This window comes from Symphalangus syndactylus, chromosome 18, assembly GCF_028878055.3.
Source record: "Symphalangus syndactylus isolate Jambi chromosome 18, NHGRI_mSymSyn1-v2.1_pri, whole genome shotgun sequence".
NCBI classification, from domain to species: Eukaryota; Metazoa; Chordata; class Mammalia; order Primates; family Hylobatidae; genus Symphalangus; species Symphalangus syndactylus.
This window is the reverse complement of record NC_072440.2, coordinates 61563168-61579953: the sequence shown is the minus strand read 5'-3', so window position 1 is coordinate 61579953 and position 16786 is coordinate 61563168. Positions and strand designations below refer to the sequence as shown.

Below are 16786 nucleotides of genomic sequence, written 5' to 3'. Positions count from 1 at the left end.
GGCCTAAGAAATCTTTACTTACCCTAAGATCATGAAGATATTCTCTTTTGTTTTCTTCTGGAAGCTTTATTGTTTTATCTTTTACACTTAGATCTACATCAGCTGGAAATGGCTGTAGCGTATGGTGTGAGGCAGGGGTCAAGGTTCATATTTTATTGTACAGATATTCAGTTGCTCCAGCACCACTGATTAAATAGACCATCCTTTCCCCAGACCCTGTTGTGTCACCTTAATAACAAATCAAGTGACCATTTATGTATGGGTCTATTTTGGATTCCCTTTTCCATTTCATTGGTCTACTTGTCTGTCCTTGGGATAATACCACACTGTCTGAATTACTGTTGCTTTCTAATAAGTCTGGTCCTGTAAGTTTTCCAGCTTTGTTTGTATTCAAGAATATTGGAACTTTTCTTGACTGTTTACATTTACATGTATTTTAGAATCCAGCTTGTCAATTTTCATTTCAATTAAGATATGCATGGCATCTATAGCTTAATTAGGGGAACACTGAAATCTTTACAACTGAGTTATTCGATCCTTGGTCATGATAATAGTTTTCCACTTTCAAAAGCTAATTTAATTCCATTTTTATTCTCAGTGTTTCAAAACACCACCACAAATAACATTCCTCCCTCCCTGACCCGTGCTATGATTCCATTAACTTCAGAAGCAGAGATTGAAATGGGTATTTGAATAGCCAGAAACAAAATGTTGACCAGCAAAAAGCCTGGCAAGATAGGGATATGTTTCTGTGTCTAGCCTTTTGAAGAGGATATAATTAGGATAGAGGCGTCATTGAATCCAAGCAAGAAAGGACCTTCAAGGTCATCTGCTCTAATTAGTAATGTTGTATCTCTATGCATTTTATTATGTAACCAGCTCCATTTTACTGTGACTTTAAAAATTACCATGGAGGTGTTGGTGCTCAATGCATGGGGTGGCAGCTTGGATAAAAACCCACAGCATGTATTGTATATTACAAAATAGCGAGAAGAGAGGCTTTTGAAGGTTCTCACCACAAAGAAGTGATAATGTGTGAAGTGATGGATACACTAACTACCCTGATTAGATCATTATACAACATAGATATGTGTCAAAACATCAAACTGTACACCATAAATATGTACAATTGCAATGTGTCAATTAAAAAATAAAGTAATTTTTAAAATATGTAGCATGGTGTTTGGTGGTAGATGTGCTTTCTAGGCAGCTTTTGCTCTTCTTATAAACTTTTACTTTTTCACTCTAGGACTGTCCTTTCATTGTATGTATGACCTATGCCTTCCATACCCCAGATAAACTCTGCTTCATCCTGGATCTGATGAACGGTAAGCAAAACTTGGAAAGTCTGAATGCCTTGAAAGACTTTGCCATGTTGTTGAATCTTAGCATGCATTAATCTAGGCAGACTGGCAATGTGAGTCTTTCAGGTAATTAGGTTCCCCCTGAAGTTTCAGGAAACCTTTTGCCCTTTAATCTTCACTGAAAATTCATTTTTAAATGTTGACTGCAACATCCTTCTGGGCCTCCCAGTCTCTTCCCAAGAAGTTGGATATTCTAGAAAAGATTCTCATGAAATACTTACAGTGAAACTTGATTTTCTGGAATGCAGCTGGCCTAGATCTTTAATTAGCTTATTTCCTGGCCCTCAACTTTTAGGAATGAAATACTTCATAAGAATATAGGCCAAAGATAGAAATGTATTTAAAAACCAACTTTGAAGGACTGACTTTGGGCCAAGTACAGATTTTAGCCCAATCTTCTGCACCTTCTAAATCTGCACTACTGTACATTGATCTTTTAAACTGTGGATGATGATTCTGAAAATGCTGGAAAACGTTCAGCTAGAAAAGGAGCTTTCTGATACTAGAAAGTGTCATGGTATATATCTAAAGTATATATATCTAATATATATATCTAAATATATATATTTTTAGTAACAAGAACTGAAATAAAGCATACAATTCACAACTCACATGCCTAGTTTTTTTTTTTTTTTTCTTTTTTTTTTTTTAAGTTCACTTGAAGTTTTATTATGTTCCGAGTGTTTGATTTAAAACCAGATCTTGGCCGCGTGCAGTGGCTCATGCCTGTAATCCTAGCACTTTGGGAGGCCGAGGTGGGCGGATTACCTGAGGTCAGGAGTTCAAGACCAGCCTGGCCAACATGGTGAAACCCCATTTCTACTAAAAATACAAAAATTAGCCAGGCGAGGTGGCGGGCACCTATAATCCCAGCTACTTGGGAGGCTGAGGCAGGAGAATTGCTTGAGCCCAGGAGGCGGAGATTGCAGTGAGCCGAGATCGTGCCACTGCACTCCAGCCTGGCCAACAGAGCAAGACTCTGTCTCAAAAAAACAAACAAACAAACAAAAAAAACAGATCTTGCTGGGCACGGTGACTCACGCCTGTAATCCCAGCACTTTGGGAGGCCGAGGCAGGCGCATCAACGAGGTCAGGAGATCGAGACCATCCTGGCTAACACTGTGAAACCCCATCTCTACTAAAAATACAAAAAAAATTAGCCGGGCGTGGTAGTGGGCGCTTATAGTCCCAGCTACTCGGGAGGCTGAGGCAGGAGAATGGTGTGAACCCAGGCGGTGGAGCTTGTAGTGAGCCGAGGTCACGCCACTGCACTCCAGCCTGGGTGACAGAATGAGACTCCATCTCAAAAAAAAAAAAAGAAAAAAACAGATCTACCCCAAAACAGGAAGGAATTTCACAGCATAATAACGAGCAAAAGAAGCCAAACACAGCAGCATCTACCCTAGGTGACCCTGCTTATGTGACTGCCAAAACAGACAAAACTAATGGATGGGGAGAGGGGGCTGAAGAGTGGCCTTTGTGTGAGTGGGGCTGGGGGGTAAGGTCTTGACTGAAAGGGCATAGTGGTAGGCGAGCTTTTGGGATGCTGGGCATCTTTTCCATCTTGATGTGGTAGTGGTTTTACAGGAATATGTGTATGGAGAGAGAAACATGCTTGCGAAAGCAAGGGTAATAAAGTTGGACACACACTCATTTTTATAAATCAATAGAGGCTTTTCCCTTGTGTTTTATGAAATCATTCCCTTACCCTGTTGACTGCATTCTCTGTCTCTGTAATTTGAGGCCATCTGATAATTTCCTTTCTCCAGCGTTTTATTATGAAAAATTTCAAGCAGATAGCAACATTGAAAGAATTTTCCTGGGGATACCCACCACCTGGATTTTTTATCAGTTAAAATTGTACTGCATGTGCTTTGTCAAATATCTGTCTATATGATCAGTTTGTTGTTGTTGTTGTTGTTGTTGTTGTTGTTGTTTTGAGAAGGGGTCTCTGTCGCCCAGGCTGGAGTGCAGCGGCGCGATCTCGGCTCACTGCAATCTCTGCCTTTCAGGTTCAGGAGATTCTCCTGCCTCAGCCTCCCGAGTAGCTGGGATTATAGGCATGCGCCACCATGCCTGGCTAATTTTTGTATTTTTAGTAGAGACAGGGTTTCACCATGTTGACCAGGATGGTCTCGAACTCCTGACCTCAAGTGATCCTCAGCCTCCCAAAGTGCTGGGATTACAGGCATGAGCCACTGCGCCCAGCCTAGTTTTTTGTTTGTTTGTTTTTTGGTTTTTTTGTCTATCCATAGAGCCAGTTGCTCAGCTGTCTGTTGGATCACTCCATGGGTTGATTCATTTACTAGGATTTAGGTAATCAAAGCAGGTTAGCTAGTCCCACCTTGTGATAGCAGAACTAGAAGCTGAGCTGCCAGCCTGAGAATGGTGGCTTGGTTTTGCTGTCTTGTCCTTCCTGTCATTGCATTTAAATCTTCTCAATGTTTACGTTTTCTCTATAACATTTAAGTTATTGCTAAACTACAGGAATGAAACATAGGTATATAGACCAAGCAGAAGCATAAGTTTCCCTTTTTCTACTGAGTCCTGACTATTTAGGATGACAATGATTTTTGTTTCCTTTAAATTAACATGCTTTGAATTAAATTCTGAATCTGATTCCAGGGGGCGATTTGCACTACCACCTTTCACAACATGGTGTGTTCTCTGAGAAGGAGATGCGGTTTTATGCCACTGAAATCATTCTGGGTCTGGAACACATGCACAATCGGTTTGTTGTCTACAGAGATTTGAAGGTGAGGACAGTTGACAGACTCATTCTGCATAGTAGGTATTGTGTGAATGGTCCTCTAGAAGTCCCCTTCTATTTCATAGAGTCCTATCATTTTTCTCATAGCCCTCATCTCAGCCCTGATGAAGTCATTAGCTATATGACATTTTATCTCCTCTAGACCAGACTCGGCGGGGATGGAGCGCATGTCTGTCCCTGTCATTATTATAACCCTGGTGCCTACTACAGTGCCTGCTGCAGCACATATACTAAGCCAAATACTTTAGTTGATTAGTTAATAAAAAGCAATTTAGGCCAGGCGCGGTGGCTCATGCCTGTAATCCCAGCACTTTGGGAGGCCAAGGAGGGCGGATCACGAGGTCAGGAGATCAAGGCTATCCTCGCTAACACGGTGAAACCCCATCTCCACTAAAAATACAAAAAATTAGCTGGGCATGGTGGCGGGCGCCTGTAGTCCCAGCTACTCAGGAGGCTGAGGCAGGAGAATGGCGTGAACCTGGGAGGCAGAGCTTGCAGTGAGCTGAGATTGTACCACTGCACTCCAGCCTGGACAACAGAGCAAGATTCTGTCTCAAAACAAAACAAAACAAAACAAAAAAACAAAAGCAGTTTAGGAGCCCTTTTGGTGTCACCCATTTCATAATTAATTATAATTCAGCTAATGTTCACTAAGCAACTGATTTATTTGGTCATGGCTCTATAAAGGGCTGGAAATGTACAATGATGAATAAGCAAAGAACATATATTTTATGGGGCTTAGAAGCTGGTGAGCTAAGACATAGAATGGCCGAGTCATAACTCCTCTGAGGCAAGGTCTATCAGTGAATAGTGGATGCTGACCAGCCTGCGGAATTTCTCCCAAAGGCCATCCTCAGAGCTTTACATTGTTTTGAGATTGCCTTAAAAATCACTGATAGAGTGTTAGATCCTTGCACTGTGTAACCTCCAACTGCTGTGCCCGAGTTTCTGTTCTTGGCCTCTGTGAGAGCTCACTCGCCTTGAAAGCAATGATATACGAGTATTCTGAGTTTTTCCATTCCAGAACGCGGTGCTTGGTCCTGGGTTTTACATGTGGGAAGGAGATAGAAGCTGGCTCAGGGTGTCCATGGTGACACTCACCTAGTTGTATGGCCAACAGCCTGCAGGCAGGCGTGGAGAGAAAGGGACCTTGACGAATTAATGATTGCGCAAACATAGAAATGCGTAAATTGTAATAAGAAAAATGATGGGACTAACAATTTGCCAATAGGCGACAAGATTCCAGGAGAATGTGTTTGCCTCTCATTTCAGATGCCTTCTTGAATGAACCCACAGTGGCCAACTGAAATGTACAGATTATGTTCCTTCCTCTAGGGAGCTGAGATGCCGTGACTGGCTTTTGAAGATTACTTTCTAAGATATTATAAAAATTGTATTTTATTTCCAAGAATGTTATTTTTTTTTACAAAATACTTTGTGAATTTTAAACCTTTCTGTAAGGTTACAGAATTATTATTATTCTCTTAGTTTTCCTATAAGCATAAAGAAGAAAAATGTAGTTTTATTGAATTAGAAATAACTAGACAATAGTTGGCTCTTGACATTTTATTTCCTTATGCGTGCTTTGCAGAAGAACAAATTTCCTTATGCGTGCTTTGCTGAAGGCCCATGAAGCACATTGTAATACATTCTAATTTAAATCAGTAACTGGTTTCTAATCATCTTTATGCTTTATTTTTATTTTCTAAGCTATTTGGAAGGCAGTGGCATTATTTAATTTCTATTCAAACTTAATTCTAGTCACTCATGATTATTCATGCTTCAGTAGCATGCCATTTATTTTTATTTCAAGCAAAACAATAGTTGATCGCCAGCAGAAAAATATTAAGATGACTATAATTCAATGTATATCTGAGAGACTAGATTTGTTTTTCATGATTATGATGACTAAATCTAATCTTCATGGATACATTTCATCAGAGTTGTGGTCAAAATTATATTTGGTCATTTGGTAGGACCCTATGTTAATGATGTACTAATAAGCAGAAATGACACTTATTGGGATTAGTGTGGCACTGTGGAATATTTTGATTGCTTAGATCAGTGTTGATACATTCTTGGAAGCTTCCTGTCTGTCCTGTGCTTCATGGCTTTACTCTTAGAAATCCTAGTGGTTCTCAGAAGCCCAGAAGCTGGTGGACTCACCTCCTGCCCTTGAGAGGCGCACTGTTCTGGCTGCGCAGCAGTCCTTGGTACAGTGAAAAGGAAATGCTTTTAATGCTGATGAACTGTGTTCCCAACACTCCTGTGTTACCTGCCCCATGTTTCATCTTCTAATGAGTAGAATCCTTCGCCTCTATCATTACCACTTCGCTGCTGAAGTTAACATGAAAAATATTATTCTCAGTATCATGCCCTACTTTGATGTGATAGGATAAAGCTATAATTTGTGTTTAGGAAGAAACTATGATAAAATAGTAAGATATCAAGTGTCTGCACTCAACGTTCTCAAAGCCTGCATGGCATTTGGGGCACTCTTATTAAAGATTATTCTCCTTCTGTTTAGCCAGCAAATATTCTCTTGGATGAACATGGACACGCAAGGATATCAGATCTTGGTCTTGCCTGCGATTTTTCCAAAAAGAAGCCTCATGCAAGCGTGTAAGTCGTGCATCAACTTCAGTTTGCCATCATTTCTCTCCTGCCCCTTCTAAGGCGTGGCCATTTGTCACCCCATTTCTCTTGCCAGTGGTGATTTTCAATATGTCAGGAAGATCCAACATCACAGGTTGTGGGAAAGGAGATAAGAACAGCATGCCTTTCTCACTGTCTGCGGAGAGCAGGAATTAACCCACAGTGGAGTTGAACCTGCTCAGGGACCAGGGTGGCCTCTCAGAAACAGTCAGGACCTCAGCAAGAAACCAGAATCCATGCTACCTGTGTGACGCTAAAAGTCAGTCAGTTACTTAGTCTGTTAGTAATGGTAGTAATAAACCCCTCAAAGTTGTCCTAAGGATAAGTGAAAGAGACTGTACCTAGAAAGGCACTGGGGCAGCTGCATGGATGTGGTCAAGGGAGGTCCTCGGGGCCAAGTTTCTGTCTTCATCTACTTTTCCTTCTTTTTTCAAAAAGGCTTTTCTTGTTTTTTTTTCCCTGAAGAGAAATTAGGAATATTTCTTTCTCTCTTTTTTAATTAATGAAACAAATCATCCACTTGCAGTTTAGGCTTTCACTGCAGGCCATATTGTTAGACTTGGGTCTTGCACCAGGTCCTCTACGTGATCACCCAGAGGGAATTCTTGAGGCCACAGCTCTCAGCCAGCACCTGACACCTTGGGGACACCAGACTGCTTTTGGGTGTGGCCCTGCTTGATCAGTGCAAGCTGGCCCTGACCCAAGGACTTCTCTCTGTGCTCGAGGTTGTTAAAAAGACAGCAGGACTAGGACAGTTCCCCCAGGGCTCTGCAGAAACGCCATGGAACGTGCACTGGTTTTCATTTCTGTTTCTTTGGTAGGCGATGATCTGGGTGGAAAGTATGAACACATGTACAGTTTGTGGAAAAGCAGACAACTTTTGCTTTATTTTGTCTTTTTAAATGTCTCCTCCTTAGCACTGAATCTTTTAAAATTACATTTTATTGACATCTTAAGCTAACATTCATCTCTGTGTTGACTGGTCTTGAAAAAAAACTCCCAGTGGTCTCATTTCATGCATCTGTGCAGAAAATAAACCACAGATCCTTCTCTTTGTGTAACTAGAAGTAAAGTGGTTCTGAACTGCAATACTTTATGAAGGACTGCATTAAATCAAAATTGCCTTTTAAAGCTCTGATCAAATGTTAATAGTGAATAGCATCGTTTCTGTAAACATATTTCTCTTTTTCTACAGAATCTGGGATATGGTGATAAAAGCATTAGCATTTTGCTAGCACTTTACAATTATTAGGCCACAACCTGTGGTCGTATAAGCTTCTCTCAGGGAGTTCATCAGATTCTTTTAAGAGAGTCATTTGAATTTTTAATGCCACAGCTATTTGGTATGCTAATTTTTTCTGTTTAGTATAGTTATAACTAAATATGAATCCAAGAGTTCATAAGAAATAATCTTCCAGAAGAATTAACTTTCAGATATGGGGTTATTTATTTCCTAGCAGGACCTAGTCCACTTTTTGCTATAATTCACATGTCAGCTCTGAACGGTGGGCTGTTCTTTTGCCTGCTCTGGATAGCACAATATTTGAACAGCATCTGTAAAGAAGTAGGACTGAGAAGGTTGGTTTCCATGTTTAAATAATGATCAGGAGGCTACTACTTTAAAAAGGTAAACATACAACAAAATTTTATATTTTTTATTTTTTTGAGACAGGGTCTTGCTCTGTCTCTAAGGCTGGAGTACAGTGGCATGATCATGGCTCACTGCAGCCTCCCCCTCCCGGGCCCAAGTGATCCTCCCACCTCAGCCTCCCAGGTAGCTGGGACCACAGTCATGTGCCCCTACATTCAGCTAATGTAAAAAGAAATATTTTTTAAAGACGGGGTCTCCCTATGTTACCCAATCTGGTCTCTAACTCCCGGACTCAAGCAACCCTCCCACTTTGGCCTCCCAAAGTGCTGGGATTACAGGTGTGAGCCACTGTGTCCTGTCAAAATCCTGTATTTTTAAATAAAGGAAGCATTTTGTGGCTAGGAATAAAGGCTCTGGAGCCAACAGATCTGGGTTTGGGTTCTTCTTCCTAGTTGTGTCAGCCTCATTTTTCCCTTCTGTGAGGAAGAGAGGACGATGATATTTATCTCCTGTGATAGTTGTGAGGGTTGACTAGATAATTCAGCAAGTCTTTATTTAACATTTGCTGTGTGCCAGCTGCTGGCGATGCCATGGTAAGACGGAGCTGACCTCAGACCTCCTCGAACGAGCAGCCCTGAGAACTGTGTCCCCCAAGTGACCAGCATATGGAGTAGTGGCGGTACCAGCAGCATTCACTGTGTCACTCACTGAATATCCAGCTGTCCCAGGCATGCATATGTCATCTTCACGGAAACCCCATGTATTATAGGTGTCACTATCCAATTTTTGTGGTATGGAAATTGAGGTTCAGAGAAAGTAACTTGAACCAGGTCACATGGCTGGTATGCCGTGGGGCTAGAATTATAATCCAGTTGTGTCTGATTGCAAAGCCTGTACTCTACGCTGTGTGGATGAACTCCCTGAGGCCTTGGCATGATCTGTTTAGTACAAGACTGGAGATTTTTAGCCACAATTTCACCCTGAACTTGGTTTCTCAGATCTTTTCAAAGCTGTAGATGTGATTCTTAGATTTCATCTAGCGGCTGGCCCATCTCCAAAGTAGTATTGTAGTTGAGGTTTTTGATTTGAGCTTAGACTTAGTCCATTTAACGAAAGAATCGCAAATTATTGTCAACTAGAAGTTAACTGTGAAGTAGCCACGAAAATTTACAGGAAAACTTCTGGAGCTGAGCAGATTGTCAGTGACTAATTTGAGTACTAGCTTATTTTATCTAAGAACACAAAGCTGTGTCTCATGTCACAGTGTCTTAAAACGTCCAAGTGTTCGTTCAGTATTAATAGTAGTACAGATCTTTAGCGGAATGCGTCAGGAAGCATTAGCAGCTGCCTTAGGCAGAATCAGAAAACCTCAGCAGCAGGCAGTCCAAGGTTGAATTTTCCTTGTATCTGGTATAAGCATGGGGGACTGGTCTGGTTCATTTATCTTATTTATCCTGTAGATATCTATTGTAGATATCTTTGCATTCCAGAACTGTGACTTGATCCTGATAAGTACAGGTTACAAAGTCACCGAAAAGGACTTTCCAGGCAACCCTGAAATTAAACCTTCCCGGAAAATGGCTTGGATGCCCCTCATAGAAATCTCCAATCCTCTCACGGCGTGGCCTGATGACCTTATACTGTCAGACTTTAGGTTTGGGCTGATTGAGCTTTCCAGAATGCTAGATTTGCCCTGATGGACCAACGCCCATTTTCACTGTTGGATAAAACTCTCAAATATACCTCTTAGACAGACAGTACCGGACCCAGTGATGACCCAGGCTCATTAGTGATCCAGGATCATTTATTCTGAGTAGATTCTCACTGTTGCTGAGCATAAGCAAGTTAAAAATTTTATTTATTTATTTATTTATTTATTTTGAGATGGAGTTTTCACTCTTGTCGCCCAGGCTGGAGTGCAATGGCACGATCTCGGCTCACCACAACCTCTGCCTCCCAAGTTCAAGTGATTCTCCTGCCTCAGCCTCCCGAGTAACTGGGATTACAGGCATGTGCCACCACGCCTGGCTAATTTTGTATTTTGAGTAGAGACGGGGTTTCTCCATGTTGGTCAGGCTGGTCTCAAACTCCTGACCTCAGGTGATCCGCCTGCCTTGGCCTCCCAAACTGCTGGGATTACAGGCATGAGTCAGCACACACAGCCTAAAAATTCTTATACTAAGATAAGCACAGAGATGCAAATCCCCAACACGAATCCAGTGGCTGCTGTATGTGGCCCCATGACGTTTGTGCAGTGCTCACAGCAACCCTGAGAGGTAGAGATGTCATCTGATTACCCATTTTACTGATGAAGAAAATTAATCGTGGATGAAAAGGTGGTAGGGCATACAACCTTTTGCCAGAGCCCTGTCAGGCTGCATCTTGGAAAGTTCCTCACCGGCTGCCTCGCGTGCTTCCTGCTGCAGCCGGGCAAGCTCAGCCCTTCAAGGAGGGGTGGAGAGTGCTAGAGCGGGAAGGGCTTTCTAATTGCAGATGGTGCAGATTATATATAAAATGGTTGTCCTCCTAAGTGATTTTTCTCCACTTCCTGAAAATCATCTTCGCATTTGCTTAGTGCTGAGTCCTTTGACCTTCTGCAGCTTTTGAAACCTGACACGTGATTTCTCCATCGTATGTACAACTGGGCTCATGTTCCTCCTTCTTCCCCATCCTCCTGGGGTCTGTTGCTAACCATGACCAAGCCGATGCCCCTGTGAGCTCAGATCCTCAGCACAATTGGCAGCACCACACAGGGGTGGACGTCTCCATGCCTTCAAGGTCCACCGTGCTGCAGCGTGGTCGCCTGTTCATCATCCGTTCCCTCCTCCCTTTCCCTGCCTCCCCCGACCCCATGCACCTCCACATGAGAGCTCCTGAAACAGCAGGAGAACCTTTGCTCTTCATAGCTGGAGTAGAGGAGGACTAATGAGATCCCGAACTTGCATTTTACATATTTATTTCTTATGCTTATTTATGTTAATTCGTATATGAGTGAAGGCAGAAAAGATCATTTTCCCATTGGATGTTCAGTGCATCACGTTTGCGGTGAAACACAACTGTCCCCTCTCCTTTGTTTGCAGTCGCTGCCGTCTAATGAATGACATCCGGACCTTGGAGCGCTGTTAGTGTTTTCTAAAGTGGGCATGCTCTGATAACTGTATATACTTTCTTCTCCCTAGTGGCACCCATGGGTACATGGCTCCCGAGGTGCTGCAGAAGGGGACGGCCTATGACAGCAGTGCCGACTGGTTCTCCCTGGGCTGCATGCTTTTCAAACTTCTGAGAGGGTGAGTTGAAATGCATCCTTCTAGTGCTGTCCTCATGGCAGCAGGAGCTTGGGTGAAAACTGAGAATATGTAGAAATGACTAGACGCTAATGTTATTTTAAATCACACAGTGATCTTTAAGCCACGTGCTAATCTGGAAGACTCTTAGAAGAGTGAAAGCTGCTTCCCGATAAGCTGCTAGATAAAAGCTTATGGCTTCGTATTTTTATTCTATACCATGTAAGAATCAGAATTCTTTTAAACCTAAAATTAGACTGCTTCGAATTTTTCTCTTTGATAAGCCACATTGTAGGAATAAGTATTGTTTTGAAATGTAGGTAATTTAAAAAGGTAGAGTGATTTTTTCTCTAGAAATTAATTATTCATCATCTTTGAGGGTTTACAGAATTTTGAGAGTTACAAAAAAAGGATGAAAACCCGAAGTAAACCTATTTTATTTTATTTTGTTTTGTTTTTACACAAGGTCTCTCTCTGTTGCCTGGCTGCAGTGCAGTCACACAGACATGGCTCACTGTAACCTCGACCTCCTGGGCTCAAGCAATCCTTCCACCTCAACCTCAGTCTCCTGAGTAGCTGGGACTACAGGCACACACCATTACACCCAGCTAATTTTTTTTTTTTTTTTTTTTTTTTTTTTGAGACGGAGTCTCGCTCTGTCTCCCAGGCTGGAGTGCAGTGGCACATCTCCGCTCACTGCAAGCTCCGCCTCCTGGGTTCACGCCATTCTCCTGCCTCAGCCTCCTGCGTAGCTGGGACTACAGGCACCTGCCACCACGCCGGGCTAATTTTTTGTATTTTTTTAGTAGAGACGGGGTTTCACGATGTTAGCCAGGATGGTCTTGATCTCCTGACTTGGTGATCTGCCTGCCTCGGCCTCCCAAAGTGCTGGGATTACAGGCGTGAGCCATCACGCCTGGCCTACACCTGGCTAATTTTTTAATGTTTTTAGAGATGAGGTCTTGCCATGTTGCCCAGGCTGGTCTCGAACTCCTGGCCTCAAGCCATCCTCCCACCTCAGCCTCCCAAAGTGCTGGGATTAAAGGCCTAAGCCACCACAGCTAGCCGGTAAACCCATTTTAAAAAGCTTGCATTTATCGGGGAAAATGCTGAAATTAATTTGTCTTTTAAAGCTTGTAGTATACTTGGCCCTTGTTCTGAACTACCAAAGATGATGAAATAAAGTAGAAAAGATTATGAGAGGAAAGTACTCTCAAAATATGTTCTTATATTAAACACTTAACAATTATGTTAATGTTTCCATTAATTCTAAGACTTTTAGCCAATTTTAATGGAAAACTTCAGTTAAATTTTTTTATTATTCAGACTCATAAATCATTTTACATTAAAATTTCCTAGTTAAGATTTTCCTTTTAATATTTTCATATGAACACAGTCCCGATAGTTTGCTAAATGTTGCACCTTTCCATCAGAGAGCCTAACTGAGCACCACTGCATCTTACTACATTTAGCACATTCTGGAGAGAGGCTGAATTCCACATTCCCCCAAAACTAGGTTCTGAGCACGCTCAGTTTGTCAGGACTCTGATAATCCAGTTGTTCTCTACTTTGCATTCACTTGTGTCTAAAATTGTATTATTGCTTAGAAAGTCGGGTTCTGTTATTCCTTAATGGAATTATTGTATTTGTGGAGCCTGGATGGCTTTAATTCATGTCATCAGACTAGCTGACCTAATTAGAGAGTTTATCTAAGCAAACCAGAGAAAGCCATTTCCCCTATGAGATGCTGTTCTCCCCAGTGGAGTCGCTTCTATGCATATGGAGTGCATGAAGACACCCAGGAGGTCTTTATTTTGGATCTCTGCTGGAGATGTGGTTGGAGACAGACAGTCCCTACCTACAGAATTTGGAGATGACAAAAAGAAAACTCTGTGCAACAGCTGAACTGTTGAATGCAAAAATCAGCGGTAAAATCTGACAATCCCAGAAGCCTTGTATTTAGGGCTTTGTGTACTTCTTTGTTTTGGTACTCTAGCTGTTAAAATGTCCATGCATATAGGCTGGGGAGGATTTGCTGTAACACTGCTTCATTTTTTAAAAGACTGGAGGGTTTTGTTCAATAACTCTGTCTGCTCCAACAGTGTGGTTTGTGGCTAATAAAATGAATTCAGTCTTATTTGGCTGTAATTCAGCTTTGGCATACTGAACTGGAAGATATTAATTCCTTTGTGAAGTCCTTGATCGGCCTTGATGGAAGCATTATGTTCAGTGGGGCTCCTGCTGAAAAGAGTCTTGACAGACAGGAAGACATCCTGAGGATGGCCGTGAGGATGGGAGGGATGGATGAGATAAGTGGAGAGTGATAAAATAGCTAGAAATGATGGCTTCCGTGGAAAGACTGAAAGAGCTGAGTGCAGAACTTAGGGGAGCGCATGGTTGGCTGCAGCTGCTGGAGGGCCGTCTTGTTGAAGGGATCATATGCATGCTGTGTAACTCCAGAGGGACGCATTTTGAGGAGAAAAAAGATTGCAGTTTGATACAAGAATGTCCAGTCATTTGAGCTACCCAATGAAGGAGTGTTCTGCTTCATGGATAGCAGGCTCCTTGTCACTGTCTGGTGACCATCGATTGAGCCTGAAATGGAAGGAATCTTTCCAGTGCATGATAGATAGGATTAGATGAATCTCTCCCACTAGGATTTATTATCTCATGCCATTCCTTCTATTGTTTGTTCAGAAGTCACTCACAGATAGGATATAGCACTGGAGCCAAAGAGCAGGAAACATTTTTGACTTAAGTGATTTAAATTAAATGCGATAAGCATTTACTGAGTACCTGTAATGTACAAGAGACTGCTTGATGCTGTGGGGGAAGGAAAGGGGTAAGGAAGGAAAAAAGGAAAGGGAGGGAGGAAGGGAGAAAGGAGAGGGAGGGAGGAGGGAAGGAAGAAGGGAGGAAGGAGAGGGAGGAAGGAAGGAAGAAGGGAGAGAGGAAGAGGAGGAGGGAGAAAGAAAGGGAAGGAGGAAGGGAGGGAAGGAAGGAGGAAGGAAGAAGAGAGAAGAAAGGGAGAAAAGGGAAGGAAGGAAGGGAGGGAAAGAAGGAAGGAAGGAAGCCAGCCAGCCAGGAAGGGAGCCACACAAAATCCTTGAGGGATAGGCAGTCCAGGAGAGTAGCTATTGATATACACACCGCATCAGGAGCTGGCCGAGCTGTGCTGACTTTGACAGTAGCGATGTGCTGGGAGCACAGACGTGGCAGAACCAATTCTAACCTGGAAGTGTAGGGTTGACATCATGTGGGAGATGGTCTGTCGAGTAGGCTTTGAAGATAGGTAGGACGACAATACAAAGCCTGGGAGCAGGGGAAATATCAGCTTTCTATGTTTCTCAAGAGGGAGGGAGTGCTGAGGGAGAAGGCTCAGACGGTTGGGTCAGCACTGGGAGGACCTCGATGCAGTGCTGGGAAGTTTGACCTTTATCATCCAGGCCCCGAGGCTGAAAGCTTTTCAGCGGAGCAGTGGTAGGGTTGGGTGGCTTTTCAGTAAGATGATTCTGGAAGCAGCCTGGAGCAATGGAGGAACCGAGACAGGAGGCAGGCAGAAGAATGTGAGCAAAAGGCAGTGAGCTTGCACAGCAGCCCTGGAACCTGACAGGAGCAAATGACATGGCGGCATTGCAGAATTAGCTTCCGTAATGCTTCAGTGTTTTCGTGGGGTGTGTTTTGTTTTTGTTTTTTTATAGATGGTTGGATATGGAAGGATAGGAGTTAAACATGGTGCAATTTAGATTCAAGATGATTGGGAGAATAACGATGTCATTACTAAAATCAGTGTCTGTAAAATTTCAGTGGTTCACATGAAACTGAAGTGTACGGAGGGCCTTTCAGGAGCAAAGCCCTGTGGCGAGGCGGGCAGGAGGTGGGACTGTGTGCAGGAGCCCTTACTGCCTCAGCTGTGAACAAGGGGATAATGCCACCTGTTCTACTTCCTCACAAAGTTGCATGTGGGAGAACCTCAAAAATATGCCTGTCAGCCTCCTGTGCATTTTTCCTATGCTGTATAGAAGGGAGCCCCTGGCAGCTGTCTTTTCTCAGGCACACAGGGCCTAAGAAATCAACTGAGTGGAGGAGGAGATTGACTAGGCAGGGTCTCTGGGACACAGGCTTGGGCACAGTCCCCTCTGCATCCTGACACTCTCCTGGGGCGCCCGTCCTCAACCCTGGCGACGCTGGGCAATGGCTGAAGGCATTCTTGGTCATCATAACTTGGGGAGGGGCTGCTACTGGCATCCCCTAAGTAGAGGCCAAGGATGCTGCTCAACATCCTATGAGGCACAAGACAGCCCCCTGCAACACCCCAACAAAGAATCATTTAGCCCTAAATGTCAACAATGCCGAGGTTGAGGACCACTGCCCCAGAGCCAGTGCCCCTCCCTCCTCCCACAGCTGTGCAGTGAGGTTGAATCAATGGCCACCAAGGAAGGGTCTTTCTATCTTTCTCTTCCCTTCTCCCTTCCCTTCTCCCTCTCCCTTCCCTTCTCCCTCCCCTTCTCCCTCCCCTCCCCTTCCCTCTCCTTCCCTCCCCTTCTCCCTCCCCTTCTCCCTCCCCTCCCGTGTCCCTTCCCTTCCCTTTCCTTTCCTTTCTTTGACGAAGTCTCACTCTGTTGCCCAGGCTGGAGTGCAGTGGCGTGATCTCAGCTCACTGCAACCTCCGTCTCACGGGTTCACGCCATTCTCCTGCCTCAGCCTCCTGAGTAGCTGGGACTACAGGCGCCGCCACCACGCCCGGCTAATTTTTGTATTTTTAGTAGAGACGGGGTTTCACCTTGTTAGCTGGGATGGTCTCGATCTCCTGACTTAGTGATCTGCCTGCCTCGGCCTCCCAAAGTGCTGGGATTCCAGGCGTGAGCCACCACGCCTGGCCTCTTTTGGGTACTTTAAAATTAACTTTTGATGTGAGAGTTTTTAATCACATAATTTTTTGAACCCATTGTTTGCCCATGAAAATGATGTAGAGCTAACTTGGGCGGGGTGTGTGTTTCCCCATCATTTATAATGTCCTGAACAATTTTCCAGCTCATTTAGGGGAAACGTGCAGCTGTTCCATTCTATCTGTAGTTCAGAAAGCTGCACTTGACCACAGGACATGTGAATTCTTTTCCCA

General features: G+C 43.4%; 1 protein-coding gene across 6 annotated transcripts in view; it reads left to right on the top strand.

The window, feature by feature from the left end:
• GRK3 (G protein-coupled receptor kinase 3) overlaps positions 1–16786 on the top strand; it is a 170485-nt gene that overhangs the window by 125462 nt on the left and 28237 nt on the right. For all 6 annotated transcript variants that reach the window (XR_010117117.1, XM_063623418.1, XM_055254259.2 and 3 more), the window contains 4 exons: positions 1250–1328; positions 3990–4120; positions 6662–6756; positions 11560–11667. Coding sequence is in view for 5 of the 6 variants with exons in the window: in XM_063623418.1 (XP_063479488.1) it covers positions 1250–1328; positions 3990–4120; positions 6662–6756; positions 11560–11667 (413 nt within the window). In the remaining variant the exon portion in view is untranslated. The remainder of the gene's footprint in view (positions 1–1249; positions 1329–3989; positions 4121–6661; positions 6757–11559; positions 11668–16786) is intronic.